At 43.2% G+C, this 19,579-nt stretch overlaps 1 protein-coding gene across 5 annotated transcripts in view; it reads right to left on the bottom strand.

The window, feature by feature from the left end:
- Positions 1 to 19,579, bottom strand: part of USP3 (ubiquitin specific peptidase 3) — a 91,275-nt gene that overhangs the window by 37,515 nt on the left and 34,181 nt on the right. For 3 of the 5 annotated variants that reach the window (XM_030497017.1, XM_030497016.1, XM_030497018.1), the window contains one exon: positions 12,943 to 13,061. In XM_030497017.1, the coding sequence (XP_030352877.1) occupies positions 12,943 to 12,988 (46 nt within the window). In that variant the 5' untranslated portion in view covers positions 12,989 to 13,061. Of the gene's footprint in view, positions 1 to 691; positions 1,811 to 2,622; positions 2,834 to 12,942; positions 13,062 to 19,579 lie in introns of those variants that run through there. The other 2 variants (XM_030497015.1, XM_030497020.1) reach the window with 2 other exon arrangements.

Here is a 19,579-nt window from a genome sequence, read left to right as displayed (position 1 = left end):
GGCAGTCTGAACTAAGAACTCCCTACTCTGCAGCGCTGGTTTGCTCTCACTGACACACCAGGTGGCTGCCAGAAAGCTTCCTGTATCAGTATCTTCACTTACTCTCCTTTTCTGGAAAGGTCAGCAGCAACTCAGAACAGGACTGACAACAAGTTCTGAGTCACTGTAAGACAACATGCATGATGAGAGATGCCTTACAATTACAGACTGCAGAAAATTACCTTCTAAATATTTTTCTCCAACTGAGGCAACACCAACATGAAAAAGAACTGAGCCCACAGAACCTTAGAAAACAGCACCAAAAGCAATACGAAATGCATTAAATTTTAAGAGATTAATTTATAGATGGAGAATTTTCTCCCTTTTAATTTTACATTACCAAGTTACAGCAAAACCAGTAAATAAGAAATGGTGTTCATTATGAATTGACAGAAACTAGTATTACATATCTTTAACAAATTACTCTCACTAAACTGAACACCAAAAAGACAGACAGTAGTCTATATACCATTAGGGAGTAAATGTAACAATAATCACATATTGCTAGCTTGAACTGAAAAGGGAGGCACTACATCTTACTATACTAGTAGGAATGCAAAATTCATCTTTAAAAACAACACTTTTCATTTGCTTGAAATCAACAAGAAACCGCTGCTTGTTTATTGGAATGTTTTAAATTCAATGTACCTACCTTTATCTCTAGCCACTTGTTAAGATTTCAATGGTTATCTAGGTGAGTATTGTGTGACTTACTATCTTCGTTTTCCTAAAAAGCACAGCAGACAGACAGACACGCTCCCCTACACATGCTACTGTGATCAATCTGTGCAGTTCCCCAAAGTGTCCGGCACCTTCTTCCTGCCTCCCAGCTGTAATAAATCAGTTGCCTGTCCAGCAATTGGCTCTTCTGATAAGCGCGGGTTTGGGAGAAACAGCTCTGAACAACAAAGAAAAATTTGCTCTACCAGCTGAGCTTGCTGAGAGCCAGCATACCTAACAGTGTCCTGGAGCTGTATGCTGGCTAGTTCTTGAAGTTGGAAAGTTATAATACCTGAGCATATATTTTGTTTTGGCACTTTTATCTTTTTAAAGTTCCCTGAAGGGTGGTTCCCAGCTACCATATGCTTCTGGTTGACAACTTTGCTTACCACTGATATTCTGAAGATAACAGAGTTAAAACTTCCTGAAATTAATTTTTTTGAGTAAAAAAACATTCGGGACAACAAATTTTCCCGTACTGCTCCTTTCCTTCTAATCATTTCTCCACATTATTCCACTGTAAAGTGTACTCCCTCTAAAATCAAAAGCATTACAGAGTAAAATAACTGGTTTTGCCAAAGGAAGCAGGAGCCCTACCACACCTTGGCTCCAGGAAACTGCAATCAGGGAAGAACTCAAGTGAGCAGCAGCCTTCCCACACAAAAGCACGGACACTGTGAGACAAAGGACAACCATCTTTCCTTTAAAAAAAGGAACACCTTATAATATCCAGCATTTCAGCGCTCCCTGATCGCTCATTCCCAAACGAGGCTTTCTCTCCAGAGCACAAGTCACGCTGCTCCTGTAAGTGGGACCTACTTCCTTATGTTGCATCTACTTTCACAACAAGTTATAGCCATCAAAAACATGTAACAAAAATGACAGCAACCATCGGATATTGCCTCCGTAGAAGCACAGCACCTTTAAAGGGAAAGCCTCCGAACAAACCCCCACGCACCATGCGAGGGGCACCACTGAACATATCTGAAACTACATTTCAAAGACGGTAATTTACATTATTATTAAATCAGCGAGCAAAGTACTAAAAAAAGATGACCCCTACACTCCTACCGAGCCAGAGAGCAGAGTGGGTGAGCCAGACCACCTTCACTGAGCTGCTCTTTGCCTCGAAGGGGGGGCCCAAGCGTCGCCTTCCGCCTCAGCAGTCCAATCAAAACCATACTCTCTAAAGTCCTTTCAAAAATGTCTATTATAAAAAACAAAAGTACTCTCAGACCGATTTAAAAAACACACCGACACTGCGGCAGCCACCGGCTCCTCTCCTCCCGGTCCCAGCGGCCAGGCTTCACGGGGACAGGGCCCAGCGCGCAGCTTCTCCGGCAGACAAAAGGACCTGGGAGCCACGATCCCGCATTCCTCCGCGCCCGGCGGGGCGGGGGGCGCCGGCCCCCGGCGGAGACAAAGTCTGCCGCTCACGCCGGCCGGCCGCGCTCCCGCGACGGACAAACCGCGCAGCAAGGCCGGGACAGGGACCGGAGCTGGCCCCCAGGCTGCCCCCCTCACCGGGACATGTGGCGGCCGCTCCGCGGGGAGCAGGAGGGGTGCACGGCGCGGCGCAGCGACGATCCTCCCGCACCGCCCGGCAGCGGGGTCCCGCGGGGCAGCCGCCGGCGGGCCGGGGAGCCTCCTCCCCTCCCCAGTCCCGAGCCCCCCAGGCTCTCCCCCGGCCGCGGGGCGCTCTCCCACCGAGGGGCAGCGGCTCCCGGCGAGGCCCGCGCCGGCCACAGGGAACAAAGGAGCGGCCGGGCGGCGGCGAGAAGCGCCCGCCCGCCGCGCGAGGGCCGCGGGGCCACCTCAGGCCGGGAGGGCCGGCTCAGCCTAGGCCGCGGCGGGCGCACTCACCGCTGCAGCACCAGGAGGAGGGCGAGCCCTGTGGGAACTTGGCCGAGTCGGGTGCGATGCAGACGCTGGAGCCGAGGTGCGGGCATTCCATGGCGGGCGAGGCGGCGGGGCGCGGCGGGCGGCTCCTCGCGGCGCTACAGCAGCGGCGCCCCGCGCACAACAGCCATCTTAGGGACAGCCTCGCGATCCGCGCGCCGGGCTTTGCGGGCAGCCGCCCTCCCGTCCGCGCCCGGCGGCTCCCTCACCCCGCCTCCCCGCCGGGCTTTCCGCGGAGCACGGCCTCCCGTCCGCCGCTCCGCCCGCCGGGTTTTCCGCGCTGCCTCCGCTTCCCGTCCGGGCGAGGCGGAGCCGGGCCGGGCCGCGCCGCGCGGTCCCCGCTCCAGAGACCGGCTCGGGCAAGGGGCGGGAGGGGAGCGGCTGCCCGGAGGGGGCCTGCGGCGGGGTGAACCGGCCCAGCTCTCTCAGCCTGGCTCCAGAGCAGAGCTGCTCCAGCCCTCGCAGCAGCTCCGTGGCCTCCTCTGGACTCGCTCCAACACCTCCACATCCCTCTTGTGCTGTTGCCCCAGAGCTGGATCAGGACTGCGGGGCGGGTCTCCCCAGAGCGCAGCAGAGGGGGAGAGTCCCCTCCATGACCTGCTGCGGGTGCAGCCCAGCACACAGGGGTTCTGGGCTGCGAGCGTACACGGCGAGGTCACGGGGAGTTCCCAACGCTCCTCAGCCCTCCTCGGGGCTGCTCTCGATCCATTCTCTGCCCAGCCTGTAGTTGTGCTGGGGATTGCCCCGAAATGCAGTGTCAGGCACAAACTCTGTCCTAGTTAGAGTTCACTGCGGGCATGAAGCGCAGCCCCGGGTGCTGGCCGGAGCAGGCACGTCCTGTCCCACCCGCGGCCGCTCAGGCAGCTTTGTGCCTCTGAGAAGAGACCACATGAAATGTGTATGTGGCAAGGCAGATGCTGCACTCAAGCAATCTGTTCCTGAAGAGGCACAGCCTACGGCATATGCTCACTGCCTGAGCTCTGTTTTAGAAAGCTCCGTGGTTTAACTTCTCCCTAGAGACAAGAGGATGTCATAATAACCTTGTGTCTCTGCTGGTTACTTGCAAATACCTTCGCCTTTAAAGAGTTACCTGGCCTCAAATTTATAGCCTGTTACTGGATTTCCCACCCTGTGACGGTAACCTTTATATCAAGTGGCAATACAAGTACAGATGTTGTATTACAGCTTTTCTAGACAACACAGAATAACAATTTTACATCTCGACAATTTGCATGCTTAATGTTGGGATCATAATACCCGAAATACCTGATAATACCTGAAAAAGGGGGGATTTTTTTTTAATCTAGGGAACTGTGACTAGTCCTGCATATTAGGAGTTTTAGACCTTTTCCCTTACTGTAACTAATGTGAGAAATACAGTTTTGCCACTGGTTTTGCCTGTGACCGGCACATAGACACAAAAAGCATCTATCTCAATGTATTTTACGTGGCACAGCACTATTTCATAGAAGATTATTTTAGAAACTGACAGTTCTGTATCGATTTTCTGATGAGCTACTCGAAATATTCGTATCAAAGATGTCTCAGTGTGACAAATCTCCTTGCTAGAACACTGTTCTTTTTCACACTGTTTACACAAAGGGGGGGAAATTCAGAACATTTTTGATACAATTCTCCACAGCACCAGAAACTACTTTGACTATATTCACTGCAGGTAGTTCGTATGTCCAGCTGTGTAGTTAGAAGCAAAATTACTTCATAATTACAAAACTGTGAATTAAATGACTGCAAATGTTATCTTGACACAAAACCATGGAGCTTCCTCACATATCCCCCATCCTTCAAAACTGTCACGTTTGATCAGTCAGGTAAGTAACATTCCCAGCATATATTTTACAGGTTCTACAGAAAGTATGTATCATTTTCTAACAAATATTATACAAATAGAGCAAAAATTAATTTGGAGGACAGAATTTTAAAACTTGTTTCATACGACACTACTTTGATATACATCTAGGAATTACTCGTACAAGTTTAAGGAGCAAAAAGGTGGTTGTGTTAGCATGTTTATATATTAGACATGAGGCTCCCTTGTTTCTTCTCCACCCTCTGCCACAACGTATAACGAAGACATACATTAAATTAAAGCAGCAGTTTGATTGCAGTTCTATCTATCTTTTCTAACCAATGCAGATGTTTAATTCTCTCGTCATTCCCCACCCATCCTTACACACAAACAATGAGAAAGAAACATCAATTGGATCTGCACTCCTCATTCTCCCCTCCCTATCAGCATCACTTGGCCTTCTCTCAGTAGTATTTTGCAACCAGAATTTAACCAAAACAGTCAGTTCTTATCTCACTGTGTGTATTATGTTAGCAGTATATTTAGTCTTTCAAAAGTAAACAGCTGGTTAATAAAGATTAAATATAGTAAATAAACATGTTTAAATACTTCTAATTATCTAATTTTAGCACTTCCATTCATGACTTTACAGTTGATACAATATACGTGGAGAGGAAAACCAATTCCTTTCCTAAGTAAACTAAAGCAGGATCTGTCTCAAGAGCAATCACTGGAATTGAACCCCTGCCTGCATGAACTACTACATCTCTACTAAAAGCAATGTATTGAACTCAGTAGAGCTACATTACATTACCTGCTATTAGACCAGTTTTTCTAAGCATAGCCATGTTGGAAGAGTATCTTCTGGCAAGACAGGACTAGACCCAAGTATGAGGTAAGAGTCAATGGGTGATGGCCATGTTGTTTCCCCAAGCACCTCATAGACTTAACAGAGTAACAGCCTGAATGGGGTAGCAGATAAGAATGAGGATTATTGGGACAGGAGTAGTGTCTTTAAGAGAAGAGTAAGATGAAAAGGCATGATCCATTGCAGCAAAACTATAATGAACATAGCAAACTACGGAAGAAAGACATTCGCAGATGATACACAGCCTATGTACTGCTTTGTCTTACGAGGTCCCCTTTTTAGTCCAGAAGACTGCAAACTTGCAGATTTCTAAGCAAAGAAACCCCACGACTTCGGTTTAATTTAAGAGGCCTTTGACCATCATCTATCATCTTTATTTTAAACTGAGACTACTGAACTTGCAATATTACACACAAACAAAAATGTCCTTTCCCTCCTGCTGTGGAGTTATTAAGATCCCCATAACAAAAGAACAAAAGGTGCTTGGAATTGCATGGAGATTGGGAGGGAGTGCATAACTCTGCTAAGCACAGCATTTCCTAGAATGACAGACACCAGTTATAACATTGGGCAGCATTTAGCTGTGAGAAACTACTAAATAAAAAGGTGTCAGCTTGCCAAGATAGGCCCTTCATTTACCATCCCGGATGTTTCATGTTTAGGAGCCAAAACCATCCCCACTGTGATACCCTGTTCCTTTGCAAGATGATAACAGAGTTTTCTTCCTTCTTTCACGTTTGGGTTGAGAACCATTCAGCGAAACTCTTTAAACAGTGTAATTTTGCCCAAATATTTGCATGTTTCTTAATTTTAGTTGCCATGCCCGCAGCAAATGTGGTAGCCTTTAAATTTTTTACCTCTGGTTGCCAAGATAAATACTTTAGTAAGGATGATTCAATCTGTTGGGGAGTCATGATGCAAAACAGCTATCACATGTGTGAGGATGCATAAACACAGTTTAGAAAAGGGATAAGTATATCTGTAATGCAGCCTCTTTCCCTACTGAAAAATAGTTAATCAATAATGCAACTCTGAGCACTTGTATCTCAAAGGCACCACTACAAGGGTAGTTTTAAGTGGCTTGCAGTGAGGCCTACGTGTTGAATGCAGAGGAAAACTGGAGTAGAAGCTCTGGGTATAATTTTCCTTTTCAGATTGCTTTTTCAGTAAGATTTCTTGAGTACACATCACTTCATTTGGAACTGGAGTCCCATCTCTTGCTCCCATCCTTCCTCGGAGCAGAGTGATTTAGATGATAGCTAACATAAATCCTACAGGCATGCTCATTCTGGGTGCTATCAGTGCTTAACAGGAGCCTGTGAATTAGCATTATAAATAAGAAATTTCTATTTAATATACTGCATCATCGTCTCTACTACAACAGAGATATTCTACACAACATCCTCTTGTGGGCTGTTTGTAGTCATCCATATGTGCTCTATCTGAGAGCATCTGAGCTTAAAATCTGCCCCTCAAGTGGTATTTTGCACATATACTAACAATTTACAGTGGGGAAGTTTGCCTGGAGGGTTCTTTAGTTCTGCTGCATTTCTCACAAATAAAATCTGTGGTGTTAAATACCTGAAAGCATTAACTTGCCTCCCTTGTGTATGTACTATGATATGGTCTAATAATGCAGTAGCAGAATTTTCCATGTGATTTTGGCTTCCTTCAAAATCACTAGATGAACATCACTCAATGTATCAAGTGAAGCAGATTGTTGCCTTAGGTGACTTCCTCATTTGCTGTACAAATTGGAAAGCATGGAATAAAGAAGGGAGGATGCCGTAGGAGTGGAATGAATGCTACCCTGAAGAACTAGAATCTAATTCAGAATTTGGCAGACACTATCTGCATGCTACCTGGCAAGTTATTTAAACAATTTTTTTTGGTAAATAGACCTATTTGCTTAAGTTAGAAGTCTAACCTTCTTCTCAACTACAGCTGTGGAAAAGAGGCCAGCTCTGTTCAGAACACACATGTTGGAGTCTTCCTATCCCTACGGCTAAAAATTCATCCTCAATTTCTAGATTAAATAGAAACAGAGAATCGTAGAATAGTTAAAAGTTGGAAAGGACCTTAAGATCATCTAGTTCCAATCCCCCTGCAAAAAGATGGAAGGAATATTGTCCCCCATGGCACATTTCTTCTCTACTAAGTGGTAAACTCAGAATATGCGGAGTGAGATTGGCAGATGCACTGAACACTCAACTCAAAAAGGATAATAGCAAGCCTTTTGCTCTGAACACATAAAGCAGTAAACATTCTGAAAATACTACATGCCAACCCAGACCTAGTAGGAACTTGATAGATTGGGTTTACACCTCTTATCTCCCAAAGGTGTAAAAGTGAAACATTTAGATATGATGGTAATAGCAGTGGAGACTACACAGAAACCCGCCATAAGGAAATGAATTCTCTGCTCAGTGCAGATGCAACTCTGAGGCAGACAACTGGTATGGAAAATATCATCAGAAAGCATCATAATATAGTTAAGTTCTAATACAGGGTCTCAGCTTAATAAAACCTTTACTAGAAGCTGGCCTAGCAGCTCTGTGGGTCACATGCCATCTCTGCAGCAGACAGAAGCTCATCTGCATGTATGAAAGTTCGCTACAGCACATGAAATACCACAAGCCCATTTCTGGCAGCATGTTGTCTCATTAACAAATCTATTTCCATTTCCTGCACGCCCTCTGAAAGTGAAGGTCACACACTTTCTCAGTGTTTGATCATTAATACCACAAGCAGCTCCCGTCAGAAGGTTCAAGATTCTTCTCTAAAAGGCAAGATGCCCAAGATGAAAGACAGAAGTTTAAAACTAGGCAAATGCCCAGAGCAAGCATCTCTGACGGTATTTAGAACATAAGATTGAAGTGTGTAAATAAGCATGACTCTTCAAAGCATGCCCGCGACACTTCTGTACGCATACCTTGAGGGGGCGGTGTGACACCAAGTATTGTGCAAAGGAACCAGGTAGTGCCAAAGGACAGAAGTGTTCTCCATTCCCCGCTGCTTACACCGTCACTAAGAAATTACCTGAATTTCTGCTTCCTCAGGATTAATGGTTCTCTCCAGTGCTAAGGATGGATCCCTCATTTCTTAATGAGTTGCTTCTTGTAGGGAATAACGTTGACTATAGCAGTACAATTGTATTGGGCTGATACAGGTACCATCAGAACAGGAGATTTCTTTTACATATGATCTTCCAGTGATGTGATTTCTGAGAGCCTCTGCTAATTTTACATCACTTTTCCAAGGATTCCAGAAGCATCTTACTGAACAAAGGCAGCGCTTTGACTCTGATGCAAACTGTGCCTTGTCTGCACTATCACAGCTTGGTCACAATGCAAGGTACAAATAAAGACGAATGTGACTATTCTGTGGGTTTCGGGAGGTTTTTTTGAACAAACCAAGTGAGATGTCAAAAAAAAGAAGATACAAATGAACTGAATGGTTTTAAAATTTCCCACATTGTTTTCTTAAGGTGTTATTTGTACAGACAAAAGGTTATTTTTAATTCATACTTTAAACAAGTGCCTGAAAGTTCTCACGTCTGGCAGCTTTCAACACCAGATTCATCAATTGTTACACTGCCACCTGGAGTCTGTTCAATAGTGCAAGTGCAGCAGGGTGACATCCAGCAGTATTATTTCACGTCACAGCATTTAGCTTTGACTGTATTCACGTATGTAAATTTTATATTATTTCCAAATGCAGTCTTGAAAATGTAGTCATGATTCTGTACTTGTGCTTAAGCTACCTGTAAGATCAGCAGGCTTTATCTCATCCTATCTTAATCAAAATGGAACATTTTATAACCAACACTACTAACTTCACTTCAGCACAACTGAACAAGGCTTATTCACTAATTTTTGGCAAACAAGGGAACTACAAGTATATTTAAAGAAATAAAATAAAATTAGGCAGCTCAGTTTAGATACTGTGTCAGAGCACAAAGAACTCCCAAGCCTCCCGTTGAAAGAAGACTTCGTACTACCTATTGCCTGGAATATGTGATAGCTGGGACCAGCCTATCCACCTACCCGCTTGATCAAGGAAGGGAAAATTGTTCCAAAGCACTTGGTAATTACAGATCTTAAAACTCACCATTTCTTACATCACGTGGGGCAAAACCACAGCCGTTTCTAAGCCACAAACACTGCATGTTTAAATGACATGCAGGGTTTCCATTTCACTGCTATGATTAGCTTGATAACAAATTTAAGGAAAACAGACAATAATCTAGTCACAAAAATTAAAAGAATTACTCTGATGATAGTCTGGGAGGCTGGGAAGGGAATGAGATGGCACAGAATTTTACTATTTCAGATAAAACTCAGGAATCAGAATGCGAAATCTATTTGCCTATAAAAAGAACATGTAAAGAAAATACTGCAAAATAAGTGTTTTAAATTAATTTCTGAAGTTCCATTCCAAACACTTAAAAATGGTTTGATGGGAAAGTCCCAGGATGAACTGGGTGAATTAATAAGACTTTTTTCACCTCTAACAACTGTTATTATACTATATGTATATACCTATTATATCTGTAGAATATTACTACAGTGAAAGTATCATATGTATCTGTCCACTGTACACAAACAGTATCACTCTTCCCTTTACATTAAACAAGACTGTTGATAGTCAAAATACTCTACAAGCTATTTTTGCTTCTTTATTTGCTGTAAGCTACAAAGGCATCCCACCTGACTCTCTGCTGCACGTATTTGCTTCTAGTTTTGTACAAAGAATTCTGTTCTGTATAGACACATATTAGATCTTGGTTCTACTTTACTGACCACAAAGTATGGTAAATATTAACCCCAAAGGTGCCAATGTCCAGAGCATTTTGATTCTGAAGTGTTCTGACTCCAAAGCAAAGTATCCTGGAGAAAAACTTGCCACTGTACACAAAGACAGTACGTACACTTCAGTGATAGCTGAGTTGAATGAGACCTGTGTTAGCTCACAAATGGCAGCATTTTATCCTGTTGGGAGATCAGTTCATTACCAGGGAAACAGGAATTTTCTTGCCATGTCACCAGGATTACAGTATTTGTTATTCTTCAGGCTCAGTTATTCACAATGTTGAGTAGCAATCTGAATTGTGAGGAAGGAGACCATTGGTTCAGATTTCCTTTCCTCACTCCCTTCGTTTAACATCTGCTAATTCAAGGACTCAACAAGGCTGCCTGAGATTTTTCTACTCTGGCTGGAATTTGAAACTGCGATGGTAAAATACAGAGAGCTTGTTCTGAAATAGGAAGCCACCCAGACGCCCTATGAGCACTACTAGTTCTTTCAAAGCAGTCTTGCTAAGCTCCAAACACCAAACTGATCCACTCATTACAGCAAAACACAAATGTGCCAAAAGCTATTCAGTGCCATAATTCAAGAGCTTCTATGAACTGCTGACACAGGTAGCCTTGAATTTTGAAGATCAGAGGTGTAGCTCAGTTTTGGGGATGTTGATTTGCTTCACACTAGAAGTCAACACTCAATATATTTTTAATCCTTAAAATGCATGGCATTCTGTAGATAGGGAGGAGCAGGAAGTTAATATGGAGTGTGATACAATTTACATTCAAGAAAACTACCTGAAGGCCTTTTATGGAATTTAACACCTGCAATGCCTATTACTTATTTCACTCAGAGCCTCAGAGACTCAATATAACCAATGCAACTATTTCAAAACATCTACAGGCCTACACTAGTACTTCTCTACCTGCTAGGCTCTAGAATTCACCCAGGCTGGTTTCTGTAATGCCTGTGTGGCCTTTATGGAATTTATGGAGCACCATGAAAAATGATTTATTGGCATTCCCATAGGAAGTGCTTAGTAACTCATCCACGCTCATATAATGCACCCACCCCCAATTCACTGTGCACCACGTTAACATGCATTTCTGTATGTTCTGAGATCTGTGTGTCTAAAAGAATCTAAGATGACACATAACTGCAGTAAATTCTTTCATTTCCAAGATTCCCTTTTGTTAAAAGGGTGCTCTAACAGCAGGAACTAGAATAGATGTTCCAGTTAGCAAATGAGTAAGCTTGGTAAAACTTGCTGCATTTTGTGGTCCTTCCTTGCCCCATCACTAGTCACTTAAAGATAGTTAAGCAGCAGCTGCTTAACTACATTCTGATGTCTTCACTGATTCACAACTCCCTACCAACATCATTCCATATTTCATTTGAACCATGGTTTAAACATATAAGCAATGTAAAATAAGCTAACTAACAGGATGACTAATCACCATCTACCTCTATTGCACGTTAGCACATTTTTGTGAAGTAGCAAACAGCTGGAAAAATGATACAGGGATCTCATCATAGTGATCTCATTAAATTACTATTGTTTCAGTAGAAGATCACTTTGAACGTTCTAACATGTCCTAGAAATGTGAGACTTCATTGCTGTACTGTCTCTATCCTAAGCATGGTATTTAAAGTAGGTGGAGACTGCCAGGCTTGCATTTAGAGCATAATGAGAATTTACTTTTGCAAACATGACTTGAGTACCCAAGCCCAAGAAATTATTAAACTTGTGTGGTGTGTAGAGCAGTTTAAAAAAACAAAAAAGAGCTTTTAATTCAGGACATCCAGTTCTCCTTTGTCTCACTTAATGCCACTTCATGCAAGCCCAAGGGAAAATGGCAGGCTCAGCATCTTTCAGGTACCTAAGGGACAAAACTCTGAAGTACAGGTTAACCAAGACATGCTTGCTAAACATAGTAATTTTCTTTTGATGTAAGAGCTGTAGTAGATCAAAAGGCTGACCTAACTAGCCAGAGCATTTAAGTACTCATAAGCATGGCATGTAACCATGAACCTTGCTCCCAGATTCAGTATTCTGCATGAAGGTAAGTTTCTCATTGCAGTTCTTCTCTAAGGAAACAGAGGCTAACAAGCCTGACTTGTCATTACAGCTTCTCATCTGCACAGACAACACTGCATTTTGCCATTCCTAGGATAAAAGGCCATGAAGACAGGAAAGAAAGGAAAAAAAGCCATTCTGAAAACAGCAGCTTCAGTTGCTGGGCTGCTGATCAGTCTGACTCCAAACTTTGCCATACCCGTCCTGCCTCCTCTTGCCTGAACACCAACCACAGCCACAATCGAACTGGTTGTCTGGAGTTGTGGCACAGGCATTTCTGCTGCCAGCAGGCTTCTATTCCAGGCAGCTATTTTGCTAATGTCTGGAGTCAACTGTTAACTACAGAAAGAGAACTGGCATGTCACCTTGTCATGTGGGAAAATGAGCAGATATTGTTGGTGGTGCTGCAAAACCATTAGCCATATGCAACCACAATACATCTATGTACAAGAAAATTAAGAATTATCACTACCTACAGACTTTATTTCTTCCTGCAAGTATGTGCACTGTGTGCCTTTTCTATATGTTCTATATGTTGGCACATGCTGCTTATATTGTTTAGAAAGTATTCTGTTCTCAGAGAGACCGACAAACATTTCAGGGTTTTAGCAGTTTGAGGTTCTATTTACTTAGCTGGTTGCAAGTCATCAGAGATTGTGTAGATGCATCACTAAGGTTTGAAATTAAGGGCTTAAATTAAAAGTGAAATTAAAAATCCATCTGACTTACCATCATCTGGACAGATCTGTGCAGCTAATGTGGAGAAACTTTCCATGTGTTGCCTGTCATTCCCACTCCCATTCCCAGCAGCACCTCTTTAAGCAAATGGTTTGCAGCAGTTCACAGTTCTGTAATAAAAGAATATTCTTCAGGAATGCTCACAATTTACAGTGCTGTGTTATGCTGGTCCCCTTTTACCCTCGTCATTTGCTATTATAATGTGTTTATGGCTCTATACGAAATATCATGTTGCAGCTCTGGACACAAGACTGCTGCAGTAAACAAGGTGGTGGGAGAACTCCCACAGCTCCATGTCCCAGGGGCTGCATGAAAAATCCCCTTGTGGGGAGGTTCCAAACCAGCAGCTGCACCACTGGAGCGCTGCCTTCCCAAAGGAGTACAGGCCACAAGATGTGGATTCCCTGCATTCCTGGATGACAGCTAAGATTTTTTAAGATTTTTTGCAAGATATTATTAAAATATAAGCAGATACATTTCATTTAATACACACCATTTTTTTATGCCTTCATACAAAGAACTAGCCCACATTTCCCTCACCCTCTTTCCCCAGCCCTAACTCCCTGGCTTTTGCAGTCACTATTAAGAGATTTACATTTCTGGAAAACTACAACACTGACGCCTTTCACATTGGCTTTTAAAGCCAACATAAGACTGGCAAAGTGTTTACCAGCAAGACAAACCAAGCAAGCTTTTTTCTGCCTCCAAAGCTAATAAAGTACTGCTTGGAGCACAGCTTGCCTTGCATTTCTGCAGAGCAGAGCTCATTCTGCAAGCCAAACATGAGGAGATGGCTATTTTAATCATCCCATAGTTGGTTAAGCATAGGTTCTCCTATTGATTTAGAACAGTCTTAACTCAGAACACTCAGCCATAAATACATCTGGAGCTGAGGCTGAAGAAGAGTTAACACTCATCTCTCTAGTTTTACTTTAAAATATACCTTTAGATCTCCTGATGTGTAGCAGACATTAGTGAGTCACTTCAGACAGCTTAAAGATATTTTGGAAAAAAACTGTAAAGTGAGTTTTTGGCTTTGTTTTTCTTTTTTTTTTTTGTTCCAGTCACAAGCAGCCTTGGCTTTGCTACTTGGTTTTGTTTTGTAACAGAAGGAGAATTACAGTTGCACAGAAGTTAAAGAGCACATAACATCTCTCAATCAGGTAGACACGAAAGGACTTCTGGTCTGACTCTAGCCAGCCATCCTGCATTGATGAAGCAAGTGAGGTGGTGACAAGGGGCCTTTGCATTCATCCTCTGCGCAGCTGCACCAGCTGAAGTGAACTCGATACTCAGAGCAAAGAGCACAACTGCACCAGTGGAAGGAGGAAACCAAGCAGTGACACTGTGTTTTCAAACTTCCCTGGTTCACACTGCTTTATGGGGCTGGCTGGCTGCAATGTGGAAAGTATGTAGCATCTACAGGAATTTACAAAGGTGGAGAGACAGAAATTAAGCAGAAGTCAGCTAGTCACACAGACAGAAACTGAAATCCAGCACAGGGACTCCTGGTACCCTGGCCAGATCACTCCCTTCTACTCTACCAGCTTCGTCAGTTCTAGACAAGGCCAGAACTGATGTATCTGAATGCCTGTCTTCCCTATAGCAAGACTTTTGTCTGGCTACTTCTTCAGTGTCCCACATTTAAGCTCTTGAGCCAACACCATGACCATGTGTGGTAAATAAAGCAGAACAGAAGCCAGCAACAAAAATGATCCTGTTATTCTGAGGAGTATTTCTGTCAGGATCCAGGAGTGCAAGGCAATGAGGAGAAAACTGTGTTCCATCTTTAGCAGAATGCCTCACTTTGCTGTACTCTGCTTCTTGACTTGTTTGCTTGAGCCTTTTTTTAACCCCACTTTTGGGCTTCCCAGTGTGTGCAGACAGGACAAATATAGTGACTTGCAAGTGTATACCTATTATTTAGTTGTTATATAAAGCTCACCTGAGAGCACCATGAATTCACAGTTTAGGGCTGCTGGAAACCTTGGCTGGAACTTTGTTATGGTTTGTGGCCACTTTACAGGGATCCTTTCTCATCCCCCCCACACACATAAATCCTCAACATGTTTTTAAATGAGTACAGAGAAACCATGTTAGTCACAGCAGTGACCACAGAAAAAGTTTTGCCTTTGGGATTCTTTTATTATTTCATGCAGCTTCACTAGGTAACCTTTTATAACACAGGATACCATTTGTGCTTTTCATGTGGTGGCAGGGGTCACCATCCTGGCAAGCAACATGGAAATTTGTTGGAGACTATTTTAGATACCAATTCTTGTTGCACATCATTCATATAGTTGCCACTTCTCCTCCATTCCCCCATTCAATGACTTAGGTCCTCAGCTCCACCCTACTGATGGGGAAAGACCTGAGCCCCTGATAACGTGGAACCTAGGACAGGCTGAGAAGTCAAAGATTGTAATAAAAAAAGGTGAGGGATCTCTCTCTAGAGGAGTAATGCCATTAGTCAGATAAATGCAACAGACAAAGAGAGCTAACATTTAATGCTTTGCCTCTATTTGCCTTACAAACCCCATTTTAATATGCTTCAGAACACAGAGAGGAACATTCTCAACTTTATATCCCATCATTATTCCTCAGCCAGTACCACCGTACAGCGTCTCAGAAGAGATAATGCTCTGAGCCAAAGACCAAAACAAGATGCCTCTGCTTTACAGATGGACTGCACTTGGTTTAAGCTGACCAGTTCTGCCTCAGTGTACCCCATCTACATCTAGGCTTTCAGCAAATCTCACATCTTCCTGTTTCCTTTGCCAAACCCTAAAAAGGCAATACTGCAGGATGTAACACAATATTAAAACACAGATTTCAATAGTAATGACTCAGGCTTAATGGCCTGTCTGCAGAGCTCATTTTCCTCCTGCCAGCTACCTCTACCCCTGCAATTCACAGTTCCTAGAAGGCTGAATGGGTTTAGAAACCAGTAGTGTATTCAAAAAGGAATACTTTGACTACAAAAGTCTAGAGAAGCTATTATAGTTATTCCCTATTTTCAAGCAAAAAACAATCCCCAATATTGTTAACTGAAGACAGCCAGCCAGTGGTTTTCCATAATCTTTGGGAAAATTTCCACAGCCCCACTGCAGAATGCTGCGGTCCTAAGGAATGACACACCTAGGCCACCGTCAGGCACTGCCCTGAGTGGGTTCCACTCGCATACGAGGTTATCCTCATATCTGAAAAGTTACATAGCATAAGCCATGCCCGTGCAGAGCACACAGCAACCAGTCCCTGCACCCACAGTTGATTAGAAAGCAACATCATCCCTGCTTTATAATGTGATTTATAATGTATAATCCATACTTCATCTCTGTGACTAAGAACCTCTGTTAAGTCATGTTATCCATTAGCATCAAAAAGGTTAATGTTAAGCTTTGTATATACCCAGATTGTTATTCATCACATATATTCCCCACGCACAACCAAGTAGATACTTGACAGGTCTTCTTCTCAGAAAGTGAATGTAATGCCTTGAAATTAACTGGCAATATATTTGGACTTCTGACTCACATCCATGCCATGATTAGAAATATTTCTGACTGGTTATAGTTACAGCCACTGTAAATACAGCATTCAGGCTGCTGCTTTCATGGGTGCTGCTTAACCTATTCTAAGCATCATAGTTTAGTCTACTGTTTAAACATAAGTTGAGTTTTCCCAGCAGGTGGGACCTGAGGCCAAGCTGCTCTACAGTCATGTTTTACTGTAAGAGGTTAAATTCAATGCAGCAATTCAGGAGAAGTAAATCCTTCTGAAAATATACTCTGAACAAACCAATGTGTGCACTCAGAGGGAGCTTTACATCTGTGCTGATATGATCTGTTTGAGTCAGATAAATTCAGTAAACCTGCTGACTTCAGGGAAGACAGGCTCTAAATCTGAATACTATTTTGAATAGAAGAAATGGATTTGAATTTGTGCAGGTGGCCACACACAGTAGTGCCTGGCCTCCCCACAGAGGAAATCCTGCTCTGCTCAGTCTGCCAGTTCCCAGCCCGTTTAGCATATACTGCAGAACATGCAAGAACCCTTGAATTTGACTTCACTGGGCTATTCTGCCATAGCAGAAATTTCTTCTACAAGGGCACAATATTTTGGGGAGTATCTCTAATTTCTTGCAATCTGGAATTGCTGGAAGCATCAGCTTCATCTCCTTCTTCCAAAATTCTTGAGCCCATCATTGTGGAATGTGTCTGTTTGACAATGGCAGTTTAATTTAGTAAATAAATATAAAAATATGCATATCAGAAATATTCCTGGCAGCAGGAATCTCAACTGCAGAGCTCATTTAACTTTTTCTATACAGTTTGGAAGAACTGCAGCTGTTAATGACTATGCTGATACAGGGGTTATCATCCCCTAGGACAGCAGGGTAAGCAAATCCACAAGGGCCACAAGGTCAGCAGCAGCTGGAATTCTCTTTTCAAGTAGCTATGTGCTCTTTTTAGCATACTTAAGCCTGAGCACTGCAGAAAGCAGCAGTGATCATCTTGGCTGGTGGTCATAGCAGCCTCAGTGTACTACATTCGAGAGAGCTCGTATATGCATCTGCTGAAGGTCAGCGCATGTTCAGATGTATCATGGAAAACAACAAGTAAATTTTCAAACTACATCAGTATTTTGCTGATCTAAGTTACTCAGGAAGATGGTCTGCAGCGAGATCACTTCATATGCCCTGAAAAGAAACACAGAGCTCTTGAACACATGCCAGAGAGGGCTGTCTTGGTTATAGCACTGCCCAGGTCTAATCACAAATATCTCCATGACAAGTGTGTTATTCTCTAATTTTCCTTACCTAATGGCCATCTACCCTATTACTGTCCAATTTCTACAGCACTATGCCCTGGGAAGCAATGTCCCACCTATTTTTCTGTTCCCAATTCTACACTGAGATTAGCAGGAAAAACTGGTACAGAAGAATTTGACTGAAAATAACTGTGCTGGTAACAGTGTATCTTCTGCCCTTTGAAGTGTACCTTAATAGAAGGAATGATCTGTTTTTAAAGCAGTTGTGCTTGTGCCCTGTGAGGCTGAGGTAGTGTTTACTACTTCTTTGTGAGTGCCATCTTGAGGTGCCTCAGAAGCCAAAGTTTCAGTGTAATTTGGAGAATATCAGCCTGTACTGCAAACTCCAGGTTAGGTGCATGGCAGTTGGATGGTGGTAATATTTTGGTACCGTTGCTACAGGGAACTCTTGTAGCATAAACCAGCCAAGCTCCACCACTGTCTCAACTGAGACCAGCAAAACTGAAAGCTTTGCAATCAACTGCTCTAGAGAAAACAAGGTAGAAAAACTGAGGAATAGAAATAATGGAGCTGCTAAGTAAATCTGTATTCAGGCCAGACAGCACCCTGCACTTGATCTTGCTTTTAAAAAGGATTCCTGATCCTTAACTGCATCAGGTGGGGAGTGCTGCCTGACAACTGGGTCAGGACCTCAAACTCTGGGGACTCTATTTTTCTCCAACATTGGGACATTAGGCAATCTATTATTCATCCCTTGCATTCCTTTGCCCCAGCTTTAAAATGTGAAATCACAACTAGCAAGAAACAGCACATGGAATCATCTTATATTACAGTCTAATTGCACTTCTGCACTTCCATTCAACAGGGAATCTCATGGCAACATGGAGTCTTTCTGAAGCCTGGGGTCCTGCTGGGTGGTTGTGTTTTGGGTTTTTTCTCCATTATCCACATGATCTGTTCTCAGCTCTACTTACTGCATGCAGCATTATAAACATGTATTTTAACGTGGCTAACGCCCACATTCAGGAAAGACATTTTTGAGCATAACGAGTTGCCTTAAACTTGTCCCATGCACTTTTCAAGGTGACTATCACATTAGTCTGTATGTTACTACTGCCTTATGCCTGAATGTATAACTGTATGTTAGGAGAGAGTGCAAGCTAACGATTGACAAAGCCACACCACGAAATTTCAACCTGACCTTTCACACTGGGGATCCCAATCTACTGCTTCTCATGAACCCTACGAAAACCTTCCTTTGTCTCTGCCTTGGACTGATGCTGAGATGAAACCCAACTGCTAGTAACCTAAAATTTCTTGAAGATAGAACAAAATGGCAAGCCCTGTGTGGTTTGTGCAAAATACAGGCAGGTAACTGTGTCAAGGAGCTGGATTTTTTCTTTTTCTGTGGCTTGTGTTTTGCAAGCAAACGGTTTTCTATCCAGCCAGCCTTGAAAGCACAAGCACTGCCTGGAATTCCTCCTGAGGATATGAAGCCAAACTATAGCAGAAACTGGGCAAGGAGAGGTGTAGCTTGTGAAAATGCCAAAAAGACCTGAGGGAGATTCTAAGAATCAGAGCACACTTCAGCATGGTGAACTTTTCAAGAACACTGGCAGACAAGAGGTAGGAAGGAGATATGAAAACGCAGTTTGGCAGACAGCTCAGCCCACACCCTCCTACACAACAGGGTCCTTCTGCAGAGGAGGCAAGTTTCAACTGTTACTGATACCAGCCTTAGCAGCTTGTCAGACAGGTTGCCAGTTATATGAAGGCTGCTGACAAAACAATCTCTTCTACAGCAACCTACAAAATTCTATTTCCAAACTTCCAACAGGTTACAGAAGGTCCCACATGT

This window comes from Strigops habroptila, chromosome 9 (assembly GCF_004027225.2).
Source record: "Strigops habroptila isolate Jane chromosome 9, bStrHab1.2.pri, whole genome shotgun sequence".
Classification (NCBI taxonomy): domain Eukaryota; kingdom Metazoa; phylum Chordata; class Aves; order Psittaciformes; family Psittacidae; genus Strigops; species Strigops habroptila.
The sequence above is the reverse complement of the archived record's forward strand: the minus strand, read 5'-3'. Positions and strand labels throughout refer to the sequence as shown.